Raw genomic sequence first — 22,327 nt, forward strand, 5'->3', positions numbered from 1 at the left:
GAACTCACGCACACCGTGAGCACGTGTACACAGTAATGACTTTTTTAAAAGTCGTGCCCCACCTTCCGTGGTCCCTTCACAGGGGTGGCCGCCTGCAGATCCTGGGTCTGCACAACAAGCCCAGCGATGAGCTCCCCTGCACGGAAAGTGCTCCGGCGCCACCGAGGAGCCCTGCCGCACGTCCACAGAGCAGTCCACGGGACGTGGCAAGGTGTCCAGAGCCCCGGCGCTCGCTCGCAGGGAAAACTCCCGGGCGTTTTACGTTTTATTAGCTCCTTCTCCAAAGCAGATCTGCTACCGTCAACTCGCCCTAAAAAAAATCACCACGGAGCCCCCCGCCCCCCGAAACACACACCACACACACACCCTGGGCGGCGGAGCCGACACACACACCCAGACACACACACACGGGCAGTACGGAACCACGAGTCGGCAGCACGGAGCTACTACGGAGGCCGGGAGTTCCAGACCCTGGGCAGCACAGCAAGACCCCTTCTGAAAAACAAACCAACAACAGAACCACAGCCTCTGAGAACCGGAGCGGCTCCCAGCCACTCACCTGTTAGTGTCAGGGGCGGCCTCGAGGCGGGAGGGGGGGGGGGGGAATGACGTCTCAGCACGCAGGCGCACGCCGCCTCGCCTGCCCCAAGTCCGTCAGGCCACTGGCCCCGCCCACTTCCGGAAACACAGCCGCCCCCGCCCTCTCCCATCCGTCAGCCACTGGCCCCGCCCCCTCCCAGTAAGTCAGGCCACTGGCCCCGCTCAGCTCCGGACACCGCCCTGCCTGCCCGCCTCGCCCTCCCGCAGTCGGTCGGCAGCTGGCCCCGCCCACCTCCCGGCCCCGCCCCGCCCCGCCCCGCCCCGCCCCGCCCCTCCAGGCAGTGCTCGCTGCTTCACCGGGAACCTTTCCTCAGCCGCGGCTTCGCCTCCCCGCCGGGGCGTAGCTGTGCGGGCTGCGAAGCTCCCGCGACCCAGAAACACTCGGGCACGGGCGGAGCGGCGGGTCTGTGTAGCTGCGCCATGGCCGCGTCGGCCTGGTGCTGCCTGCGCTGCTGCAGGGACGGCGGGACCGGCCACATTCCTCTCAAGGAGATGCCGGCCGTACAGCTGGACACGCAGCACATGGGTAAGGGCCTATGGACTGGACCCAACGGCCCGTGGGGGCCCGAGGGCAGCGGGGCGGGGACCACGTGACCACGCAGCCGCCCGGACACCCTGTGGCCTCGCTGGCTGCGGCCACCGAGCCGGGGGCCCTGTCAGCGTCCGAGGGAGGTGGACTCCATCTCCTCCTGAGGAGTCAGGTGTTCCCAGGTGAGGAATGCGGGGGCGCCCGCCCTCCGTGCCAGGGTGTCGGGTGTCACCCGGTGTTTGCAGAATCCTGTCTTCAGCGCTATGGAAGAGAGGCTGAAGCTCGTTCTGGGGGAGTAATTTCCCCCTCACTCCCTGAAGCCCAAACAAGGCCGGTTGCAGCAGGCAGGAGTAACACCTCAGGTCCTACCTTACCACTCCCACAAAGATCTCCATTGCTGGACTCCTTAGTCACTGTTGGGATCGCTGTAATTTCATCTGACGCTCCTCTTGCATTCGGATCAAGCGATTGCAAAATAGAACAGCACTTTGCTCCTTCTCGTCTACGTTTTTTTCTTCCCAGTTCCCAATGGCTTAATAATTTCTCATCCAACATTCTTCTCCCCCTCCGTAGCATCTTTTCCCATACACCATTACTTCACTTTTTAGATTCCCCCCCCCCCCATATATTTCCAAGCTTCTGGAATATTGTCCAGGCAGGAGAGATTTCCCAGTATAATTATTTCAGTTACTGTCTTTTTTGTGGATTATTACAATAAACTGGTGCACTTTTGATTTCCCCAAATTTAAAGGACAGTGTATTTAAGTAACACATGCATTTTTAATATTTATAGCAAAACTCTCTTCTGCCCAGATAATCAACAATTCTGGAAACATTGCCCATTATATGTTCTATTGCAAAACTATATGCAGTCATTGTTCAGTACCTTGTACAACACCAATACAAATTTACAGTACTTTAATTCTTAAGTCTCTAGTACAGTCTCGGTACTTAAATAAATACCTTTAAATTCTGTTTGTTTGTTTGTTTGTTTGTTTGTTTGTCAGTCTGTGTAGCCTTGGCTGTCCTGGATCTGTAGACCAGGCTGGCCTTGAACTCATGGAGACCCTCCTGCCTCTGCCTCTGCCTCTCAAATTCTGACACCATCACTCTGCTAAATTCTTGCTTACCCTTCACTAGACAGTAGATAGATGTTCAGATCTTGTGCTTTCTCTCAGGAAACATTTCTATTTAGTTTACTCACTCACTGGACGAACATGGTGACAAGAGAGTTTGGGATGACTATAGAGGGCTATCGTGGACTTTTGAGCCTCTGCTGTGCTCTCTGTTCTGTAGAACATTATCTCAGGTCTCTGTCTTCTTTAGGAAGAACTAACTTATACGTTGTATCATTCTACTGTTTCCCTTTCTACTGTGTTATCTAGCAAGCACCCTCAGGTACTGAATGTAGCACAGTGATATCATTTCCTAATTTCTTTTCTTCCATGGAAGGTTTTTGTTTTTTGTTTTTTTTGTTTTTTCTTTTTCGAGACAGGGTTTCTCTGTGTAGTTTTGGTGCCTGTCCTGGATCTCTCTCTGTAGACCAGGCTGGCCTCGAACTCACAGAGATACACCTGGCTCTGCCTCCGAAGTGCTGGGATTAAAGGAATGCGCCACCACCACCCTGCGAAGTTTTTTCTTAACTTGTCTTCCAATAAATTCAAATTCTTCAAACACAGAAAAGCTTGATATGAGAACCACAATAAAAAAAAGAGGAGTGTTGCATTAGAAGAATGATTCAAACAAGAATTGATCTTAAGTTGGAAACATGAGAAACATACTGTATGTATTTGGATATGGAAAAATTATAAAACCTAAAGAATATACTTGGGCTTTTTTGTTTGTTTCATTTTTGTTTGTTTTGTTGGGTTTGTTGTTGTTGTTGTTGTTGTTACTTTGTTTTTTAAAGGGGGCAGTCTTTTTATATTGCTCAGGTTGTCTCCAATTCCTGGGCTAAAGCCACCCTACCCCCTCAGCCGTCCACATATCTATGACCACAGGTGTGAAACACCATGTCCAACTTGTTTTCTTTTTCTTTTTTTTTTTCTTCTTAGGAAATACACAAGCAATATTGCATTATTTTAGACCATTTTGGAGTTTTGTACATATTTTCATTGACTCTTTTAATTGTAAATTAGTCTTTTAGGAACAGATACACCATGTCCAACTTGTTTTCTTTTTCTTTTTTTTTTTCTTCTTAGGAAATACACAAGCAATATTGCATAATTTTAGACCATTTTGGAGTTTTGTACATATTTTCATTGACTCTTTTAATTGTAAATTAGTCTTTTAGGAACAGATACCTTTCATGGTAGCTGTTTTGAAAAGGACAGTACTTGTTCTGGTTGTGTTTTGTTATTGTTATTTATTTTTGGCAACTTGACACAAGCTAAAGTTACTTGGGAAGAAGACCTTCAGTTGAGAAAATGCCTCCATCCAGATTGCCTACTGTAGGCAAGTTTGTAGGGTTTGTTTTGTTTTGTTTTGACCAGTGATTGTTGTGGACGTCAGGGTGATGCCATCCCTGGACAGGTTGTCCCAAGTTGCATAAGAAAGCAGGTTGAGCAAACCAGTAAGAGCAGGCCAGTAAGCAGAGGTCCTCTGTGGCCTCTGCTTCACTTCTTGCCTCCAGTTTCCTGCCTTAAGGACCTTCCTGTCTTCCTTCTATGGATTGTAATGTGGAAGGACATTCTCCAGTCAACACATGGAGAGTTAGATCTGGTGCAAGTGCCTGAGACTGCTGAGTCATCTCTCCAGCTCAGAAATTGGGTTTTATCAAACAGTGTGTGTGTGTGTGTGTGTGTGTGTGTGTGTGTGTGTGTGTGTGTGTGTAGGTAAGAGGACTACTTACAGGAGTTAGTTTTTTCCTACCACGTGTGTTCCAGGGGTCAAACTCAGGTGTCCTCAGGCTTTGTGGCAGGTATCAGCCCTTACAATTTTAATTGAACAAACAAAAAAAAAATCTACTTAACCTTAACAGTGTATGATCTTAAAAGGACCAGTTTAGAGTGATTGTTTTGTTTAAGTAGGAACTCAGCCCTTTATTACAGTTGTCTAATTTTATTAGCCCCTCTGGAGGAGTGCCACCTAGTCCTAATATTTGTATCTGCTTGGCTTATGGCTTTATTACAGGTGAGGAAATAATAAAGGCCAGAGACCTTGGGAGTCATGTATATTAATGTTAAAGGATTTTTCTTTTCTTTTTTTTTTTTTTTGGTTTTTCGAGACAGGGTTTCTCTGTGTAGCTTTGCGCCTCTCCTGGAACTCACTTGGTAGCCCAGGCTGGCCTCGAACTCACAGAGATCCGCCTGGCTCTGCCTCCCGAGTGCTGGGATTAAAGGCGTGCACCACCACCGCCTGGCTGGATTTTTCTTACATATGAGAATTGTGCTGGCTCTTCATGATCTCTGATGGACTTGCTTTCCTAAGCCAAAATTCAGAAACAAAGTACTAGTAGGTTCACATTTCAAAAGCAGTATTATTTTATTGTCATCTATGAAGTTGTTTGAGATGAAACTAAAATTTTCTATGAAAATAAAGTGTGTTTAATGATGTTAAGATCTTATTTATAGTGAGGCATTATGGAACACATCTGTAATCCCAACATGAGAGCAAGAGAGTCAAAAGTTTGAGGCTAGTACAGACAATACAGAGAGACCCTGTCTCAAAACAAACAAACAACTTGCTTACATTTTTGCTATGTGCCTAACAGAAGCTTTCTTAGTGAACATGTTAAGATGTTAAAACTAAGTACTTTTCAGTGTCAGCTAATTCAGCATGAAGCCGGACCTTCCCACTGTAGATATACTCACTCCTCTGCTCTTACCTGACCACTCCAGTGTGAGGAGGAGGAGTAAGTATAAGACTGGTGGTTAATGGCTTCTGTCTAGTAGACCCTCAGCTGTCTTTTAATAGATTGTCTTAGTGCATTTGGTTAGAATTGAAAATTGTACCAATATACTAAGTGTTTATGGTTTGGCTTAAATGAAAATTGTTAAATTATCTAATCTGTTGATTGGTTAAAAATTAAATGAGTTAGTTTCCTTTTACTTATAAATGTTGGGTTTTTTTTTTTAATTTTTTTGAGACAGGGTTTCTCTGTGTAGTTTTGGTGCCTGTCCTGGATCTCTCTCTGTAGACCAGGCTGGCCTCAAACTCACAGAGATCCACCTGACTGCCTCCCGAGTGCTGGAATTAAAGGTGTGTACCATGGCCACCTGGCATAAATGTTTTACGTTTTATTTATTTTGTGTGCATGTATGGGGATACACACATGTCATGACTTGTGTATCAAGTCCGAGGACACCTTCTGAGTGTCAGTTCAACCTGTGGGTTCCTGAGATCAAATTCCGGTGGTCATCAGGCTTGGTGGCAGGTGCTTTTGCCAGATAAGTCATTTCATTGACCCCCTTACAAATAATTTAAATGTTCACCATAATTTAGTTTATTTGAAACAACTTAATTGAAAAAGACTTGTTGCTACAAATGAATATTATATACAATCAGTCTCTCAAAAAGTAGAAAACTGAGTATTTAAAATAATTTATCAATATTCCGCATATTTGAGGAGACTTAAAATATTCCTTGTTTTTTGTTGTTGTTGTTGTTGTCTGAATTACTGAACAGGGGCTGGGGCAATGGCTTCGTGGGTAAAGTGCTTGCTGTGTTTGGATTCCCCAGCACCCACACAGTACGTGTCTGCAATTGAGGCACTGATAGGCCAAAACAAGAAGGTCCAAGTGGCTCACTGGCCAGCCAGTCTAACCAATCTCCTCCAGGTTCTATCTCAGAAAATAAGGCGGAACGCTGTGGAGGAAGACATTGCACTGACCTTTAATCACCACACTCGTGCACTTACCGGCCCTCTCCCCACCCGGCCCCTCTTATGCACACAGTTAGTATGCAGATTAATGGTGACATGCTGTCTCTGTGTGTGTGTTGTTTAGGGACAGATGTCGTCATTGTGAAGAATGGAAGAAGAATCTGCGGCACCGGAGGTTGTTTAGCCAGTGCGCCTCTACATCAGAACAAAAGCTACTTTGAGTTCAAAATCCAGTCTACTGGTTCGTATGGTTTATAATTGTACTTAACTATTAGACATTAGTTATTTAGAATATCAAAGATAATTTTCATTATGAAAAAAATTTAGTAGATGGTTAAGAAAAAAATCACGAACTCTTCTATACAGGACTGAAGTCTTCCCTCTGTGATCCAGGCTACATTAGTCAGTTTGCAACACGCCACCCCAGAAAACAGCTTCAAGAGGAAGGATTTATTGTGGTTCTTCATTTCTGAGGTTATGGTCACTGGCTCTGTTGTTTCCCAGCCACAATGAGGCAGAAAATCATGGGGAAAGACTGGTGTTGCAGAAGTTACCCACCCCGTGAGAGCAAACTGTAATGACATGGAAGAGGCAGGGACAAGATAGACTCTGCAAAGGCGTCCTCCCAGTAGCCTCCTTCCTCTCAAACAAGTCCCACTTCCTACTTTTTCACAACCTTCTAATAATCCCGGCACACTACAAATACACCAAGGGATTAACCCCTTAATGGTAGCAGAACCCTCCTGACGCAGTCACCTCTCCATGGTTGAATCCACCAGCAGGGATCCACATGGGCCTTTGAGAGGGACACTTCTTTTTTACAATTTTATGGAGTTTCTTGAATTATATGGCAAGTCTGTATGCCTATTAGGATCATAGCTTGTAGCAGTATTACATGTGGGGAGATTGGTGGGTTTTTGTTTTTAGTAAAAGCCGTGAAGAGATCAGTGGTTTTTGTTTTTAGTAAAAGCCATGAAATCTTCATGAGTGACCTAAGTGCAGAGTAAGAAGACTATATGGAATAAGTGAGTCCTGTTCCCTAGACAATATGGTACTTCTGGAGCTGGTTTCTTAAAGTAGTTTAATGCTGTTTTTTTGTTTTGTTTTGTTTAAGTGAATGGTGTAAATCCAGGTATGTCCACTGTGCTATTGTAAGTTTCCTCACTGGCTGTGGACTGTCCTAATTACTGTTGTCTTCCCAAATATATTTTTCTTCTTAAAAGAAGCAAATAATGTTTGAGCCTTAAGCCTAGTAAAAAATTAGATGTGGATTTTTCTGTCAGGGATACTCTCCGCGGTGCCATCCCTAGGACAGATAGATGGTTGTTGCAGTGTTAGTAATCTGGTACATAGTCCTTCAGAGTAAGGAGACTGCAGAACCCTGTCTGCAAATGTTATAAAATCATTATTGTCACCTGGGTCATTCTCACAGTTGTCTCTTTGGGGAGAAGAACTATACACAGGTCAGAGTATTTCTGATGTCAAGATAGTCAAATCCAGACATGCATGCAACTTCCTCATGGATTCAGTCAATCCAGAAAGAGTATTGACAGCATAGAATTCAAAGCTCCTTCCGTGTGTAGCATTTCTTCTGATTTTAATGAAAACTGAAAGGTGGCAGCTTGAGAAAAAGTCCAGGACACTAGATATTTTGTTTGGCTGGAGAAGAGAATGCCTGCTTCTGGAGATAGTTTGGTGGCAGAGCACTTACCTAGTGTGTGTGAGGTGCTGGATTTAGATCCCCAGCGTTAAGAAAATGATGGTGTCTCTTATTCATGTTTAACTTTTGTGTTCTTTTTGTTATTGTTCATAGCAGATATACTTGTTACTCATTATAAATATAACTAAAGACAGTAACCTCACATTTCTTAGAGACAGAGGGGGGCAGGAGTGTGCTTTGCTGGGAATTGAGCCCAAGGCCGAGACTAACACAAAGTGTGCTCCCACCTGTAGCCCTACAGTGCTTTGAAAAAAAAAAATCTTAAGAGAAAATAGTAATGGTAATAGCTAGCATTTTTTAAATACCCAGTGTGTGCTTTAGTTGCTCATTAAAAAAAACAAAAAACAAAACTTCTTAGCCTATCTGAAGTGCTGTGTTTGGGTAGTCCTTACCTTGTGTCTTAGCTCTGTTCCATTGCTGGGAAGAGACACCATGACCAAGTCAACTTATAAAAGTAGGTATTGTATTGGGGACTTGCTTACAGTTTCAGAGAGTGATCCTCATGGAGTGGAGCATGGTGGCAGGCAGGCAGGCATCGTGTTGGAGCAGTAGCTGAAAGCTGACATCTTATCCACAGGCAGGAGGCAAAGACAGAGAGAGGCTGGGCCTGGTGTGGGCTTTTGAAATCTCAAAGCCTGCCCCCAGTGACACACCTCCTCCAACAAGGTCACATGCCAGACCTCCTAATCCTGCCTTAACAGTCTACCAACTGCAGACCAAGCATTCAAATATATGAGCCTTATGGGGGTCCTTCTCATTCAAACCACCACACCTTGTAACTACTGTTAGACTCAACAGATAAGGAAATAGGGAAGTTAAATACTTTGCCCAAGATAACATAGCTATGATTGTGTGAACCTCAGCAATACAGCTCTTAACCTCCTAGTTTACCTATAGAGAACTTTGTATACTTTGCAGCTTACTTCAAGCAAACGTTGTTACTATTGTGTGTGTATGATCTGGTGGGGTGTGAAAATCGGAGCTCAGCTAAAGAATCCGCGGGTCTGTCCTTTCACTTTCACCTGCTTTTCAGGTTTGTCACTATCTGCTGAACCATCATCACTCTGGCCCTGCAATCTGCTTTTTAAAAGGTTTGCTTTACAAAACACAAGGATATACCCTTAATGAAGGATTAAGGATATACCCTTAATCCCAGCACTCGGGAGCCAAGGCAGGTGTTTCTCTGAATTCAAGGCCAACCCAGTCAGTATACATAGTGAGTTACAAGTCCAAGCCAGCCAGAGCTACATAGTGAGACCTGACTGAGAGAGAGAGAGAGAGAGAGAGAGAGAGAGAGACACACACACACAGAGACAGAGAGAGACAGAGAGAGAGAGACAGAGAGAGAGGGGATATTTCCTTTTAAAGTAACTTTTATATTTGTGTTCTTCAGACTTGTGATATATTTCAACTTGTATTTTTAGGAATCTGGGGTATAGGTGTTGCAACTCAGAAAGTTAACTTGAACCAGATTCCTCTTGGCCGAGACATGCATAGTCTGGTGATGAGAAATGATGGAGCCCTGTACCACAACAACGAAGAAAAAAACAGACTGCCAGCAAACAGCCTTCCTCAGGAGGGAGATGTAGTGGTGAGTCTCCTGGTAGAATTCCTGTCCATTGTCAATTATTAAACTTGAGTTGTTTTGACTAGACATGGTTTTACGTGGCAGGTTGTAATTTTTATTCCAAAGCCCTGGGGTTGGGTCTAATGAGGTGGTACCATTTCCAGAGAGAACACTTGCCGGATACTGCTACCTCAACTTCACTGCCCAGGCCTTTCTGGAATTGCTGGCAGACCAGGATATGGAGATGACTGACCCTGTATTTCCATGTAGCAAGATCATTTACAGATGGGCTGCTAAGCAATATCCTACTGTCACAGACAAACCTTGACACATAATTTTAAAAGCTTTTCTGATCATATTACAGGATGTTAGGTATTTTTGAGGCCAGAGATCTCTCAAAATATTTTACATATATTAATGGTAGGAACTGTGGTAGTTTGAATGTTATTGCCCCATAAGCTTGTAGGGAGTGGCACTATTAGGAGGTGTGGCTTTGTTGGAGTGGGTGTGGTCTTGTTGGAGGAAGTCAAGGAGGATGTCACTGTGGAGGTGGGCTTTGAGGTCTCATATAGAAACCCTAACTAAGACAGAAACATATTAGAAATGACAGCATTTTACTGCAAGTATTGATCTTTGTTAAATTTAATCTTGTTAAATGCCTCTACTTTTAGAACATTTCAAAGAACTGGACTCAAAAATCCAAAGGTTTAGAACAGAGCATAGTGACACACTGCTTTAGTCCCAGCAGTCAGGAGGCAGAGGCAGGGACATCTCTATGAGTTTGAGGATAGCCCACTCTGTATAGTGAGTTCCAGGCCAACCAGGGTTACAAAGTGAGACCTTGTCCAGAACACAGTCACAAAGCTTGCTTATAGAAGTTTTTTTGTTTCAGTTTGGTTGTTGGTACTAGTAGATTTAGCAAGTTTCAGGACAGCCTGGCTTATATAGCAAGATCCTGTCTCAAAAGAGAAAAAAAGATTACCTGCTAAAGAAAAAGAGACAAAAGGCATAAACTGTCATAAAGTCTGCTTTTCTTTTTTAAAGTAGTTGTATGTTCGTTAGTTTTTTGTTGTTTTGTCAACTTGACACAAGCTTGGGTCATCTGGGAAGAGGAAACCTCACTTAAGGGTGTGCCAGGGTCCAACCCACTGTGGACAGTGGCATCCGAACACAAGTGTTCCTGGATCCTATATCATATAAAAATGCAAGCTGAATGAGCCATGGAAAACAAGCCAGTAAGCAGCACTCCTCCATGCCTCTACTTCAATTCCTGCCTCCATGTTCCTGCCCTGACTTCCCATCATGGTGGAGTATAAGCTGTAAAATGAGATAAACCCTTTCCTCCACAAGTTGCTTTTGGTCATGGAGTTCATCAGAGCATAAAAAGCAAACTAAAACTAGTTGATTTTGTATATTAGGTCCTTACCAGGTATCCATAATATGGAGCATCCTCATATAAATAATTTTTGGGGGTAGAGTCTCACTATGTAGTCCTACTAACTGGCCTGAAACTTGTAGATGTAACAGTCTTATTAAATAAGAAACACAGAACTAAATGCAGAGTTAAAAGCCCAAGAGGTCAGAGCAGTAGTTAAGAGCTGATACTAAAAAACCTTTCTTACCCTTTGCTCCCGCTGTTGTCCTTCCCCTCAGAAAGAGAGCTACTTCCTGTGTATCTGTCTTTTTATTGACTTTCTGTTCTGCCTTCTCATTGGTTGTAAACCCAACCACATGACTTCCTCGTCACTGCCTGTCTATACAGACCTCAAGGTCTTCTATGGTTGGTATTGAGATTAAAGGCGTGTGTCTCTATGCTGGCTGTATCCTTGAACACACAAGATCTGCCTGTCATGTGATCGGGATTAAAGGTGTGCGCCACCACCACCTGGCTTCTGCTATGGCTTGCTGTTAGCTCTGACCCCCAGGCAACTTTATTTATTAACATACAAATAAAATCACATTTCAGTACAAATAAAATATCACCATAGAAACTCACTGTGTAGACCAGGCTAGCCTAGAAATCACAGCAGTCTGCTTGCCTCTCTGCCTTCAGAGTGCTGACACATATCATAGAAGTGTGCCACCATGCCCAGCTAACTGATTATTTCTTGAAAGAGAATTTTGCTGTCAAGTTGAGGCTGTCAACCTAGTTATAATAAAAGATAAAATTGAAACAGATGTTTTCTTCATTGTAATACTGAACTAATGCATATTTTGCCTTCTTGTCCCATCTCATTCATTGAGATGATTGATATCACATATTAACAGATCTAAGAATGCCACTTGTAGTCTGTCAACATTATTATTAGACTTTGAATTTTCATGCCCAGTCTGATAAAAAACCAAGACCTAGAACATTAAGTGTATACAGAATCAGGAAAGCTGACTGTGTCATCTTCCTGTCTAAACACTTGCTGAACTGTCCGAAGCTGTCAACAGTGGCAGCAGAAGGAGAATTGTAAGACAGGAAACTGTTGCTGTGTTATATGGTGCGGCTGTGACAGACTCAAACTTGGTTTTGATGTCATATTAGAAACAGACTAGGTTTGAACAATATTTGAACTGAACTTGACTGGAGGAGGTGGGATTCCTACATCTTTCCAAGTTTTTTTAGTTTTATTATCCTGATAGCTACCTGGTTTATAACTTAATTTGTAATGGATTATACTGCCACAAGGTGGTGAAGGGTGCCTGAACTAAAGTCTCATAAAGAGGATCACGTGTTTTGTTTCTTTTAATGTAATTATGTTTAGATTTTTAAAAATGAAAACAGACCTCTTTACTAAAAATGTGACAAATGTACTTTTGGTGTTTTTAAACGAAAGTGAAACAAACTATCACTAAGTCATTGTTCAAGCTAGGATTGATGGGTCACACCTATAATCACAGAACTGGAGGGGCAGAAATAAGAGGATCACCTCGAATTCAAGGCCTGCCTGAGCTCTACATACTAAGTTCCAGGCTAGCTGGAGCTACTGGGTGAGACTCCACCTCAAGTCAATCGTTCAATGTATGTTTGTTTTTTATTGAGAGAGGGTCTCATGTCACCCAGGCTGGCCACAGACTTGCTAAGTAACTACATAGGATGACCTTTAGCTTCTCAAAGACTGCCTCACCCCAAGTTCTAGACTTACAGGCATATACTGCCACACCCAGTTTCAGTGTGCAGGGATCAAACTTAGAGCTTTGGGCATACTAGAAAGCTCTCTGCCACATCCAGTTACCCAGAAATCTGTTCCTTGGTGGTGGTGGTTCTTTTTTGGGTGTGTGGGGGGGGGGAGTGTGTGTTATCATTTGTAAGAGCTCTCTGGCCTCTGTTTGTTCTTCCTTTTTAAAAAATGACTGTTATTGTTGTGCTGGGTCTCAAACCTCAGGTCTCACTTAGGTTGCCTCCCCAGCCCATGGTGTTTCTGTTCTTAATTCTTCAAAGAAAGATTTAGTATTGCCGCTAGTTAGTAGCTATAGGTTCATTATACCTTATCTGAAATACTTGGGACTAGAAGTATTTCCAGCTCCATGGTTTTGTTTGATGTGAGAATTCTTATATATACACAGTGAGAGTTCTTGATGTGATGGGACCTAACTAAGGTAAACATGGAATCTACCTATATACTCGGCTGGGAGATAATCTGTATTATATATTTTATTTTGTTTTATTATGTGTCTGGGCATTTTCCCTGCCTGTATGTGCACATGTACATGCCTAGTACCCGTGGCAGCCAGAAGAGGGTGTCAGATCCCTGGACCTGGAATTAAAGCTGCCATGTGGGTGCTGGGAAGCAAACCCAGTCCTCTGCAGGTGCAGCCAGTGTGACCACTGAGCATCTTTGGAGTGGAAGGTGGTTTTTTGTTGTTTTGTTTTATTTTTTGAGCAAGGTCTCACTATGTAGCCCTGACTGTCCTGGAACTCACTCTGTAGACCAATCTGGCCTCGAACTCAGATCCACCTGTTTCTGCCTCCCAAGTGCTTGGATTAAAGATGTGCACCACCGTGTCCAGCCACTATAAGGTGTTTAGAACTTTGTTTACATTGTAGTAGGGGTGGCTTGCACATAACATGGACCACTTGTAGGAGTTCTCTCCTTTTACCATTGGGTCCAGGATCAGATTCAGGTTCTGTGTAAGTACATTTCCCTGCTGAGCCATTTTGCTGGCCTAAATTGCACAGTATTTTTAGTGTGCCTTTGTTTTGACTGTGGTCCATTATACGGCATCAGTTTTTAAATTTTCCATGTGTGGTATAATAGTGTAGTCTCAGGGCTCAGAAAGTTCCAGGTTTGGGAGCATTTCATATTTCTGACTGAGGATTCCAACCTGTATTATACAGCGTTTTAAAGAAAAGTAGTATATGGCATGGTGAGTAAGAGTGTTCTAAAGCCAACCTTATGGATTAAATCTCAGTTCTGCCACTTTCTAGCTGTGCAACCTTAGGTAAGTTACTTAACCTTTCTGTGCTTCATCTGCTTCATCCATTAAGTGGATATAGCTGTCTTGTGAGTATTAAATGACTAAGTATGAAATGCCTAGAATAATGCTTCACAGTGCAGACTGTCTCAGGTGACCTTCAGCACTTTAACAATATGATCAGTGTCACTTTTTAGCCATCATTAGTGTATACAGCAATACATTTTGTTCTGTTTTTTTAAAAAAACCTGCAAACTATTCTTTTTAACTGGATATTCAGCATCATTCATATTGAATTGTACATATTGGTTTTACCTTGAGACCAGGGTAAAAAGAGAGAAATGTATGATTTCTTAGAAACGACTTGTCTGGGGATGCTTTGTGGGTAAGAGTACTTGTTTCTCTAAAGACCTGAGTTCAGTTCCTAGTACCCATGTTGGGTGGCCCCAGGGGATTCAATACCCTCTTCTGGCCTCCTTGGATACCTGCCTGCTTATGTGAACATTCACAATCAGATACAGAAATAATAAAAATATTTCTTAAAAAAAAAGATTAAATTTTTAAAGAAATAATATGTATCATTTAATCCCTTCATGGCTTGAAAAGAGTGACAGGTAGTCCCTATTGGGGAGCAGTGTTTTTCCCATCAGATAAAATTCTAGAGAAAGACCAAGATTTTCTTTATGGATTTAAAATAGTATTCATGACATAATGGGCTTACTCTTACTATTTAAATAATAAAGTTCAGGTTATCTAAATATAATACTGTAATTAAACTCTTATCATTGTTTAACCTCCAATTGGAATTTTACATTGTAAACCCCTCCCCAGTAATCACTAGTAATGTTTAGTTAAAGTGGTCTGCCAGGTTGTCAGCCCTGAGAAAAGCTCCTGTGACCCACACTTAGTTTCTGTGTGCATGCTTCTCAGTTGGTGCTTTAGGTTATTCAGGTTTTTGTTCAACGTTTCTATTTTTATCTTTAAATTTTTTTCTTTCCTTCCTAGGGTATTACATATGACCATGTAGAATTAAATGTGTATTTGAATGGGAAAAACATGCATTGTCCAGCATCAGGTATACGAGGGACAGTGTATCCAGTTGTATATGGTAAGCTAATATGTTACTCATCTATTAGTAGATATATGTTAACTGTTATTTGGCAATTTATATTAATTTTATAGTTATCATTCAGAAGTCTGAACAAGTTGCTAATAAGGACATTTCATGTGGAATGTACTCAGACCACCACATTATCTGCAGAATTAAGGATAATACTTAATCCATATATATATAGTTTCTTGGTTTGTTTTGTTTTGTTTTTCAAGACAGGTTTCTCTGTGTAACAACCCATGCTAGAACTCACTTTGTAGACCAGGCTGGCCTCAAACTCACAGAAATCCACTTGGCTTTGCCTCCCAAGTGCTGGGATTAAAGGTGTGTGCTACCACACAGGTTTATTCCCTACATATTAAAAAGTTTGTTAAATATAGTGGTTGTAGTTAACCATCTACAACCGTGTACCCTTTTATTATATCATTTGTTTGTTTGTTTGTTTGTTTTTAATTTTATGTGATCTGTGTTTTGCCTGAGTGTGTGTCTGTGCACCACATGTGTGCCTGGTGCCGGAGGATGCCAGAAGAATTGGAGTTACAGATGGTTGTGAGCTGCCAGTTGGGTGCTGGGAACTGAGTGAATCCTGGTTCTTTGGAAGAACAGCTAGTGCTCTGAACCATTAAGCTGTCTCTCCAGCCTCCTATGGTGTAGTTTTATGTTCTAGAAAGTTCAAACTTCACTGAGTTTACAAAGTTTTTTTCTACTAATTACTAGTGAAGATTAGATGACCAGGAAATAAAATTGTAACAGGTGTTTTGGAACTAGATAATTTTATGTGAATTGAGCATTTATTGTCTTTATAAAATTACCTAAACATTATCACTCTTCTGAGAGAAATTTTGACTTAGAATAATTTCAGATTAACTGCTTTGCTTTTGATAAGCGGGTATGTATAAGTGCTATCATTTCTGTATGAATTGGTTCCTAAGAATCAGGCAGTGTAGATGACTCTTAATTCCTTTAATTTTTTTTATTATGGAAAATTGAAACTTTCACAGAAGTAAAGGGAATATTATACTAAGCCCTCGGTACTTGGTCACCATCCATAGCCATTCAGGGTTCTTCTACCCAGCACTTCTTTCCTGCTTGGATTACTCTGAGGCGTCTGTCAGACACATCATTTTGTTAGTAAATATTTTATACTTATCTCTAAACTCTAAGGTCTTCAGGCAGGCAAGGTGGCACACACTTTTAATCTCAGCACTTGGGAGGCAGAGGCAAATCCATCTCTCAGAGTTCCAGGCCAGCCAGAGACACATAGGAACTCTGTCACTCTGAAAACATGTAACTAATGCCTTTATCATTCTGTTCAGCTTTTATTACTTATCTTGACAACTTCAGGTCAATAAATATGTGACTTTTCTAAGCCTGTGGCTTACTGTCTAAAATATTGCCTTAATTATGTAAGTTCTTAGATTTGGGTTATAATAAAAGCTATTATTAACCTTTTATAGTAATGATAGGCTAGTGTGTGAGAAGGGGGTGCAGCCATGGGGTAAATATTTAATGATAACCAAAGCTGGTAATTTGCTTTTCAGTTGTATCCCAGTAGTCTTCCTTTCTCCTAAAAACTCATTTTCAATGATTTTTGCCTTCTGTATTTTTACATGCAAAAATGTGTATATGCTTTTCTTCTTTTTTATTCCTTGATAAATTCATGTGTATGTATAGTGCATTTGGTCATTTTTACCCCCATTACCCTCTGTTACCCCCTCCCACTGAGCCCTTTTTCCCAACAAGTCCACTTCTTACTTTTGTGTCTTTTGTTCTGCTACTGTTTTGTGACCCACTGAGTTTCATTAAGGTTGCCTACATGAGCATGAGACGTGGGTTAGTTACTGGGGTAAGTTAGAACTTACCAGTCGGACACCACTGAAGAATGACTTGCCCTTCAGCATTCATCCACTGTTGATAGCTTCTCAGGGAGAGGTGGGAGACTCATGAGTCCTTTCCACATGTGGCCCCATCTTGAGGATAATGGAATGCTTCAGAATTTGTGTATTGTCTTTTCACAGGGGCCGTTCTAATCTCTATATCCATCCAATTTTAGTATATGTGCTACTTGAGTACAGAAGTGTGCCACTGGGCATGGTGGCACAAGCCTTTAATCATGGCACTTGAGAGGTAGAGACTGGCAGATCTCTCTGAGCTCAAGGCCAGCCTTATCTACATAATGAATTTCAGAACAACTAGAACTATATAGATAATTCTGTCTCAAAAAACAAAACAAAAATTGCATTTTTAAATTCAATGTAGGTTAGTGTTCTTACATATTGAGTAAGCTTAAAAGAAATTCTTTTAAATGCAAGTGTATCTTAATATTTTAAACAAGTTAGTCCTGGAACTTACTTGGTAGACATACCAGATTGGCCTTGAACTCAGAGATCTACCCATTTCTGCTCCCAGTGCTGGGACTAATGGTGTGTCCCACCACGCCCAGCTACATGAGGCACTGTCTCAAAACTTAAAACACTGGGCCAGAAAGGTGGCTCAGTGGATAAAGGCACTTGCAGCCACAGCCGGGAATCATTTTTCTCCTTCCACCATGTGATTATGGGATTCAGACTCAAGATATCAGCTGTGGCTGCAAGTGCCTTTACCCACTGAGCCATCTTTCTGGCCCAGTGTTTTATTTTGTTTTGTTTTTGTTTGTTTGCTTTCTTGCTTGCTTTTATTTGTTTGTTTGTTTGGTTTTGGAAGGGGGTTGTTTTGTTTTGTTTTGAAGACAGGGTCTCATGTAGCCCAGGGTGTCCTCAAACTCACCATGTAGCTGAGTATGACCTTGAACCTCTGATCTTCCTTTGTTCCTCAGTGCTGAGATTACAGGTGTGTGTGCCACCACTCCTGGTTTCATATGAACCCAGACCCAGGGTTTTGGTCACAGTAGGCAAGAACTTTGCCAGCTGAGCCACAAGAGAAAAAAACAATAAAATAAAAAAATTTAAATAAGTAATACATTTTCATCATATAAAGTGGAGAAAAACACAGGCAAGTAAAGAATTCAAATTATTGATATTTATGACTTTAAGAGATCATTATTATTGTTTATATTTAAGATGAAGTGTCAGTCCATCACTTGGGAGGCAGAGACAGGTGAATCTCTGTGAGATCGAGGCCAGCCTGGTCTACAGAATGAATTCCAGGACAGCCGGACAGTTGCACAGAGAAACACTGTCTCAAAAGAAAAAAAAGAAAAGAAAAGAGAGGGAGAGAGAGAGAGAGAGAGAAAGAGAGAGAGAGAGAGAGAGAGAGAGAGAGAGAGAGAGAGAGAGAGAGAGAGAGAGTCTTACCACATTGCCTCAGGTGGCATCAACCTCCTGAGCTCAGGAGATCCTCCAGCCTTAGCCTTCCACATAGTTGAGACTGCAGACATACACCACCATATGTGGCTGGGATTATTATTAATAATGTTTTGATAACCTCCATATGTCTTTGGCAGAATTTGTTGTGGGTATTTTTACCTAAAGATTTTGCAACCCAAAGCCAGTTAGATGGCTCAGCAGATGAAAGCCTTTGCTGCCAACCCTGACATCTAAGTTAAATCCTCAGGCCCACATGGTGCAAGGAGAGAACTTGACTTCTGAAAATTGTCCTCTAACCTCTGAGTGTGTACCATTCATGCACACATAAATACTTACACACACACACACACACACACACACACAATTAAAAAATTTTTGAAGACTTCATATCCCAGATGGCTGGTGTTTTTACTCTTATTGACAATTAATATGATATTAAGGACTGTATAGGTGGTTCAGGAATTAAGAGCACTAACTGCTGCTCTTGTTAGGACCCAGGTTCAGTTCCCAGCACCTACATGGCAGCTCACAACCATCTGTAACTCCAGGTCCAGGGGATCCAATGTCCTCTTCAGGATTCCCAGGCACTAGGCATGCACAGTAGTACACAGACATACATGTAAGCCAATACCCATGCACATAAAAAATTTAAAAATTTTTAAACATTATGATGTTAGGAGAATTGTTTTATGATGCTAGAACTCAGGGCTGTTGCTAAGCAGGTGCTCTTTCCCTGAGTTACATCCCCGCCTGAAAACAGTATGTTTTATAATTATGTGTGCATTTGAATATCCTTCTAATTTCATTTCTTTCTTATTCTCTCTTCTAGTTGATGACAGTGCAATTTTGGATTGCCAGTTCAGTGAATTTTATCATACTCCTCCACCTGGTTTTGAAAAAATATTGTTTGAGCAGCAGATCTTCTGAATGTGTTTGTTTTCAAAACTTGCACCTCTGCACCACCACACAAGCGTTCACCACTTAATAAAGCTCTCCTTGATCTAGAGATGAGAACACATTCTGGAAATTTCTCTTCTTACTGTTGTCTAAGGGACCCGTGTATTCATCATACCATACTGAAGTTGGATTTAAAATTTCTAGGCATTGTGATAGAAAAATCAGCATTTGGGGCCTCTTATTTAATCTTATTTAAACTAATAAACCATGGGTTTGATTAACAGTATTACGTGGTAACATGTATATAAATATTTAAAGGGATTTTTCTTATATAAAGTATTGTTTGACAGTAATGTGTAATGGAGTGATTTTTTTTTTGTCATTCTGAGCTTGAGTCATCACATCTGTAAGCCAATAATTTTGTGTCCCCTTGTCCTATTTGAGAAATTGAACTGGCAGTAACTTATATACCTGGCAGCTTAGCTTTGCTAACGTATTTCCTCTGTTCGTGGACCACTTTTCTTAAAACAAACTGCTTCTTTTGCTGTGTTATATCACTGCTTTCTGTTGCCTTTTTGAAAGGTGAGAAACTCTAGTTATCAGACCATCTTGTTGAAAACCATCAAGCTGAGTAAGGAGTGGTTGATTGTATGTAGTACACTGGCAGACATTTACAAGAGTTATGATGCTTTAAATCTAAATGAGCCAAGTGTGGTGGTACACAGCACTTGGGAGACAGTTTGAGGCTAGCCTGGTTCATATAGTAAGTACGAATTCCAGGGCAACAAGGACTATGTAGGGAGACCCTATCAAAAAAAAAAAATCTAATTGTATGTTTGTTGTAAGGAATAATAAACACTTATTAAGGATTATTCAATATTGTATTTTAAACATTCTTCTGTTTTGTTTTTATTACATGGTAATAATTTTAGAAATTTTGAGATAAGTGAGTCCCGATGATCCTGAGCCTTTGGTCTTCTGTGAGTCCCTGTCCTTTAGTTAACACTCTGACTGAAGTAACCACATCTTCAGGTCCATTCTCCTTCTCCAATAAGCATAGTCAGGATGCATCACAGGTAGTATGGCGCATGTGCGTGGGGCAAGGAACACATGGGCGCTAGAATGCAGAGAACAGTTGCCCAATCTCCTGCCCTCTGCTGAGTTTCCTTAGAGCCTTGGGGCTCTGGTTGTTTCCCACCTTATGTAAAGGGTAGGTAATCATACTGATTTTCTGAGGGCCTGTAACTATTGATAGTTGTATAAAATGCTTTAATTATCAGACACTTAATAAACATAGCTGCCTTTACTGAGAAGCAGTGGTTTTCATGGTGTCTCAGACCAGCAGGTCACTGAGGAACTCATTAGAATAGGGAACATTCTCAGAATTAACCCAGACTCCTGAAGCAGAGACTTAGGAGTGGCATTCAGGAACCTGTGCACACTAATTTGAGAGGGATTACAAGATGTAAATTTTCTAAGGATTTACCGGCTGTTTTGTTTTTATCCCAGTAGCTATTGAGTTATGAACAATGCATATTTGTTATTTAGTAGATAAACATTTGATAATGTGTTTTATAAACATATATTTACTAAACCCACATTTTACCTCTAAAGATACATATAATTCAGCTTGATATGTGTTATTTGTTCATCTTCGTCTGACTTTCTGTTTTAAGAATTTTGATTCACAAAACAAAACAAACAAACAAAAAACCAGAACTTGGGGAAACTAAGAAAGGAGGCTCACAATTTAAGGCCAGACTAGACTATGAACTGAAATGCTTCCTGCCTAAAAAGAAAAAAGTTGTTTGTGGAAAAGAGAATTTCCTACTTTAGTGTTCCTAATATATCCACTTCTTAGTTATGTTTTTAGATTTCTTTTGATTTGTGTGTGTGTGTGTGTGTGTGTTTATGTATATGTGCACTTGCATGCAGGTACCCACAGTAGTCCAAAGAGTGCATCAGATCCCCTCACGCTGGAGTTACATGCAGTTGTGAGTTGCCCAGTGTGGGTCCTGATAACCAAATTTCAGTCCTCTACAAGAGCAACAAGTGCTTTTAATGGCTGAGCCATCTGATCAGCCCCAAACTCTTAGTTATATTTTTAAAAGCTAACTTTTTAAAATTATTACATTGTTTTTTGTTTTATTTATTTATTGTTTTCAATACATCCCGACCAGTTTTCCTTCCCTCCACTCCTCCTACCGTGCTCCCTTTCCCCCAGATCCACCCCTCTGTTTCCCTTCAGAAAAGAGCAGGCCTCCCAGGGATAGCCACTGAACATGGCATAACAAGATACAGTTAAGACTAGGCACAAACCCTCATATCAAGGCTTGGCCAGACAACCCAGTAGGAAGGAAAGGGTCTTAAGAGCAGGCAAAAGAATCAGAGACACTCCTACTCCCACTATTAGGAGTCTCACAAAAAGACAAGGCTAACAATCATAACATATATGCAGAGGACCTAGTGCAGACCCATGCAGGCTCTGTGATTGCTGCTACTTGGTTGGTATCCATGGGCTGTGTTCTCCTGGTGTCTATCACCCCACTGGCTCCTACAATTCTTCATCCCCCTCTTACATGGAGTTCCCCAAGCTCCAAGGGGAGGGACCCAATGGAGATCTCCAATTTTGGCTCTCTCTCTGCCTAATGTTTTGCTATGGGTCTCTGCTCCTATTAGCTGTCTGTGGAAGCCTCTCTGGTGATGATTGGGCTAGGCACCAATCTGGACTTCTGGCAGCCTGAAGTGGTCTCTGGTCTCTTTTTCTAATATTGTATTTATTCTTTGACAATTTTATACATGTATATATACAATGTATCTTTGTTGCTATTTTTCTTTTATTTTTAAGATTATAACATAATCACATCAATCCCCCACCCCGTTCCTGTTCCTCCCTCCAAACCCATATACCCCTCCTTGCTCTTTTTTTCATTAATTGTTGTTACATGCATACATGTATATACATGTATATTCCTAAATATAACCTGTCCAGTCTGTATAATGTTAATTCATCTGTGCATGTTTGCAGGGTGACCATTTGGCACTGGATAACCAATTGGTGTGCTGTTCCCTGGGGAAGACTGTTTCTCCCACTCTCAGCATTCCTTAGTTGCCTGGAGTTCTTTGTGTAGGATTGAGGCCATCTTTCCCTTGTCCACTTTGGCATGTCTGTTGTCCTTGTTCAGCACATGTTTAGTTAGTCATGTTGGTGATACTTTCAGTGTCTTGCTTTTGACATTACTAGGAGACACAGTCTCACTGCGAACTCCCTGATCCTCCAATCTTTCAACTCCCTTTTCTCTCAGAGAACAATTCACTGAGCCAGAGGTGTGGGACTTGTCTTGTTAGATGTATATCCACTGGGACTATATT

General features: G+C 41.6%; 1 protein-coding gene across 1 annotated transcript; it reads left to right on the top strand.

Annotated features, from left to right (window-relative positions):
* The first annotated feature begins 697 nt into the window (after positions 1-697).
* On the top strand, positions 698-19,308 carry Spryd7 (SPRY domain containing 7). The gene is made up of 5 exons (XM_059273523.1): positions 698-1,126; positions 6,076-6,192; positions 9,096-9,262; positions 14,648-14,750; positions 18,888-19,308. Exons 1-5 carry the CDS (start codon positions 1,021-1,023, stop codon positions 18,983-18,985), a joined length of 591 nt encoding a protein of 196 aa, XP_059129506.1. The 5' UTR covers positions 698-1,020; the 3' UTR covers positions 18,986-19,308.
* Positions 19,309-22,327: the final 3,019 nt, after the last annotated feature.

Source organism: Peromyscus eremicus, chromosome 9 (genome assembly GCF_949786415.1).
Source record: "Peromyscus eremicus chromosome 9, PerEre_H2_v1, whole genome shotgun sequence".
NCBI classification, from domain to species: domain Eukaryota; kingdom Metazoa; phylum Chordata; class Mammalia; order Rodentia; family Cricetidae; genus Peromyscus; species Peromyscus eremicus.

Excerpts from the sequence above, each read along its gene's own strand:
- Spryd7 (XM_059273523.1), top strand. The coding sequence starts at position 1,021 with ATGGCCGCGTCGGCCTGGTGCTGCCTGCGCTGCTGCAGGGACGGCGGG. Across the intron at positions 1,127-6,075 it reads GCTGGACACGCAGCACATGG|GGACAGATGTCGTCATTGTG; the intron begins GTAAGGGCCTAT and ends TGTGTTGTTTAG. Across the intron at positions 9,263-14,647 it reads CTCAGGAGGGAGATGTAGTG|GGTATTACATATGACCATGT; the intron begins GTGAGTCTCCTG and ends TTTCCTTCCTAG.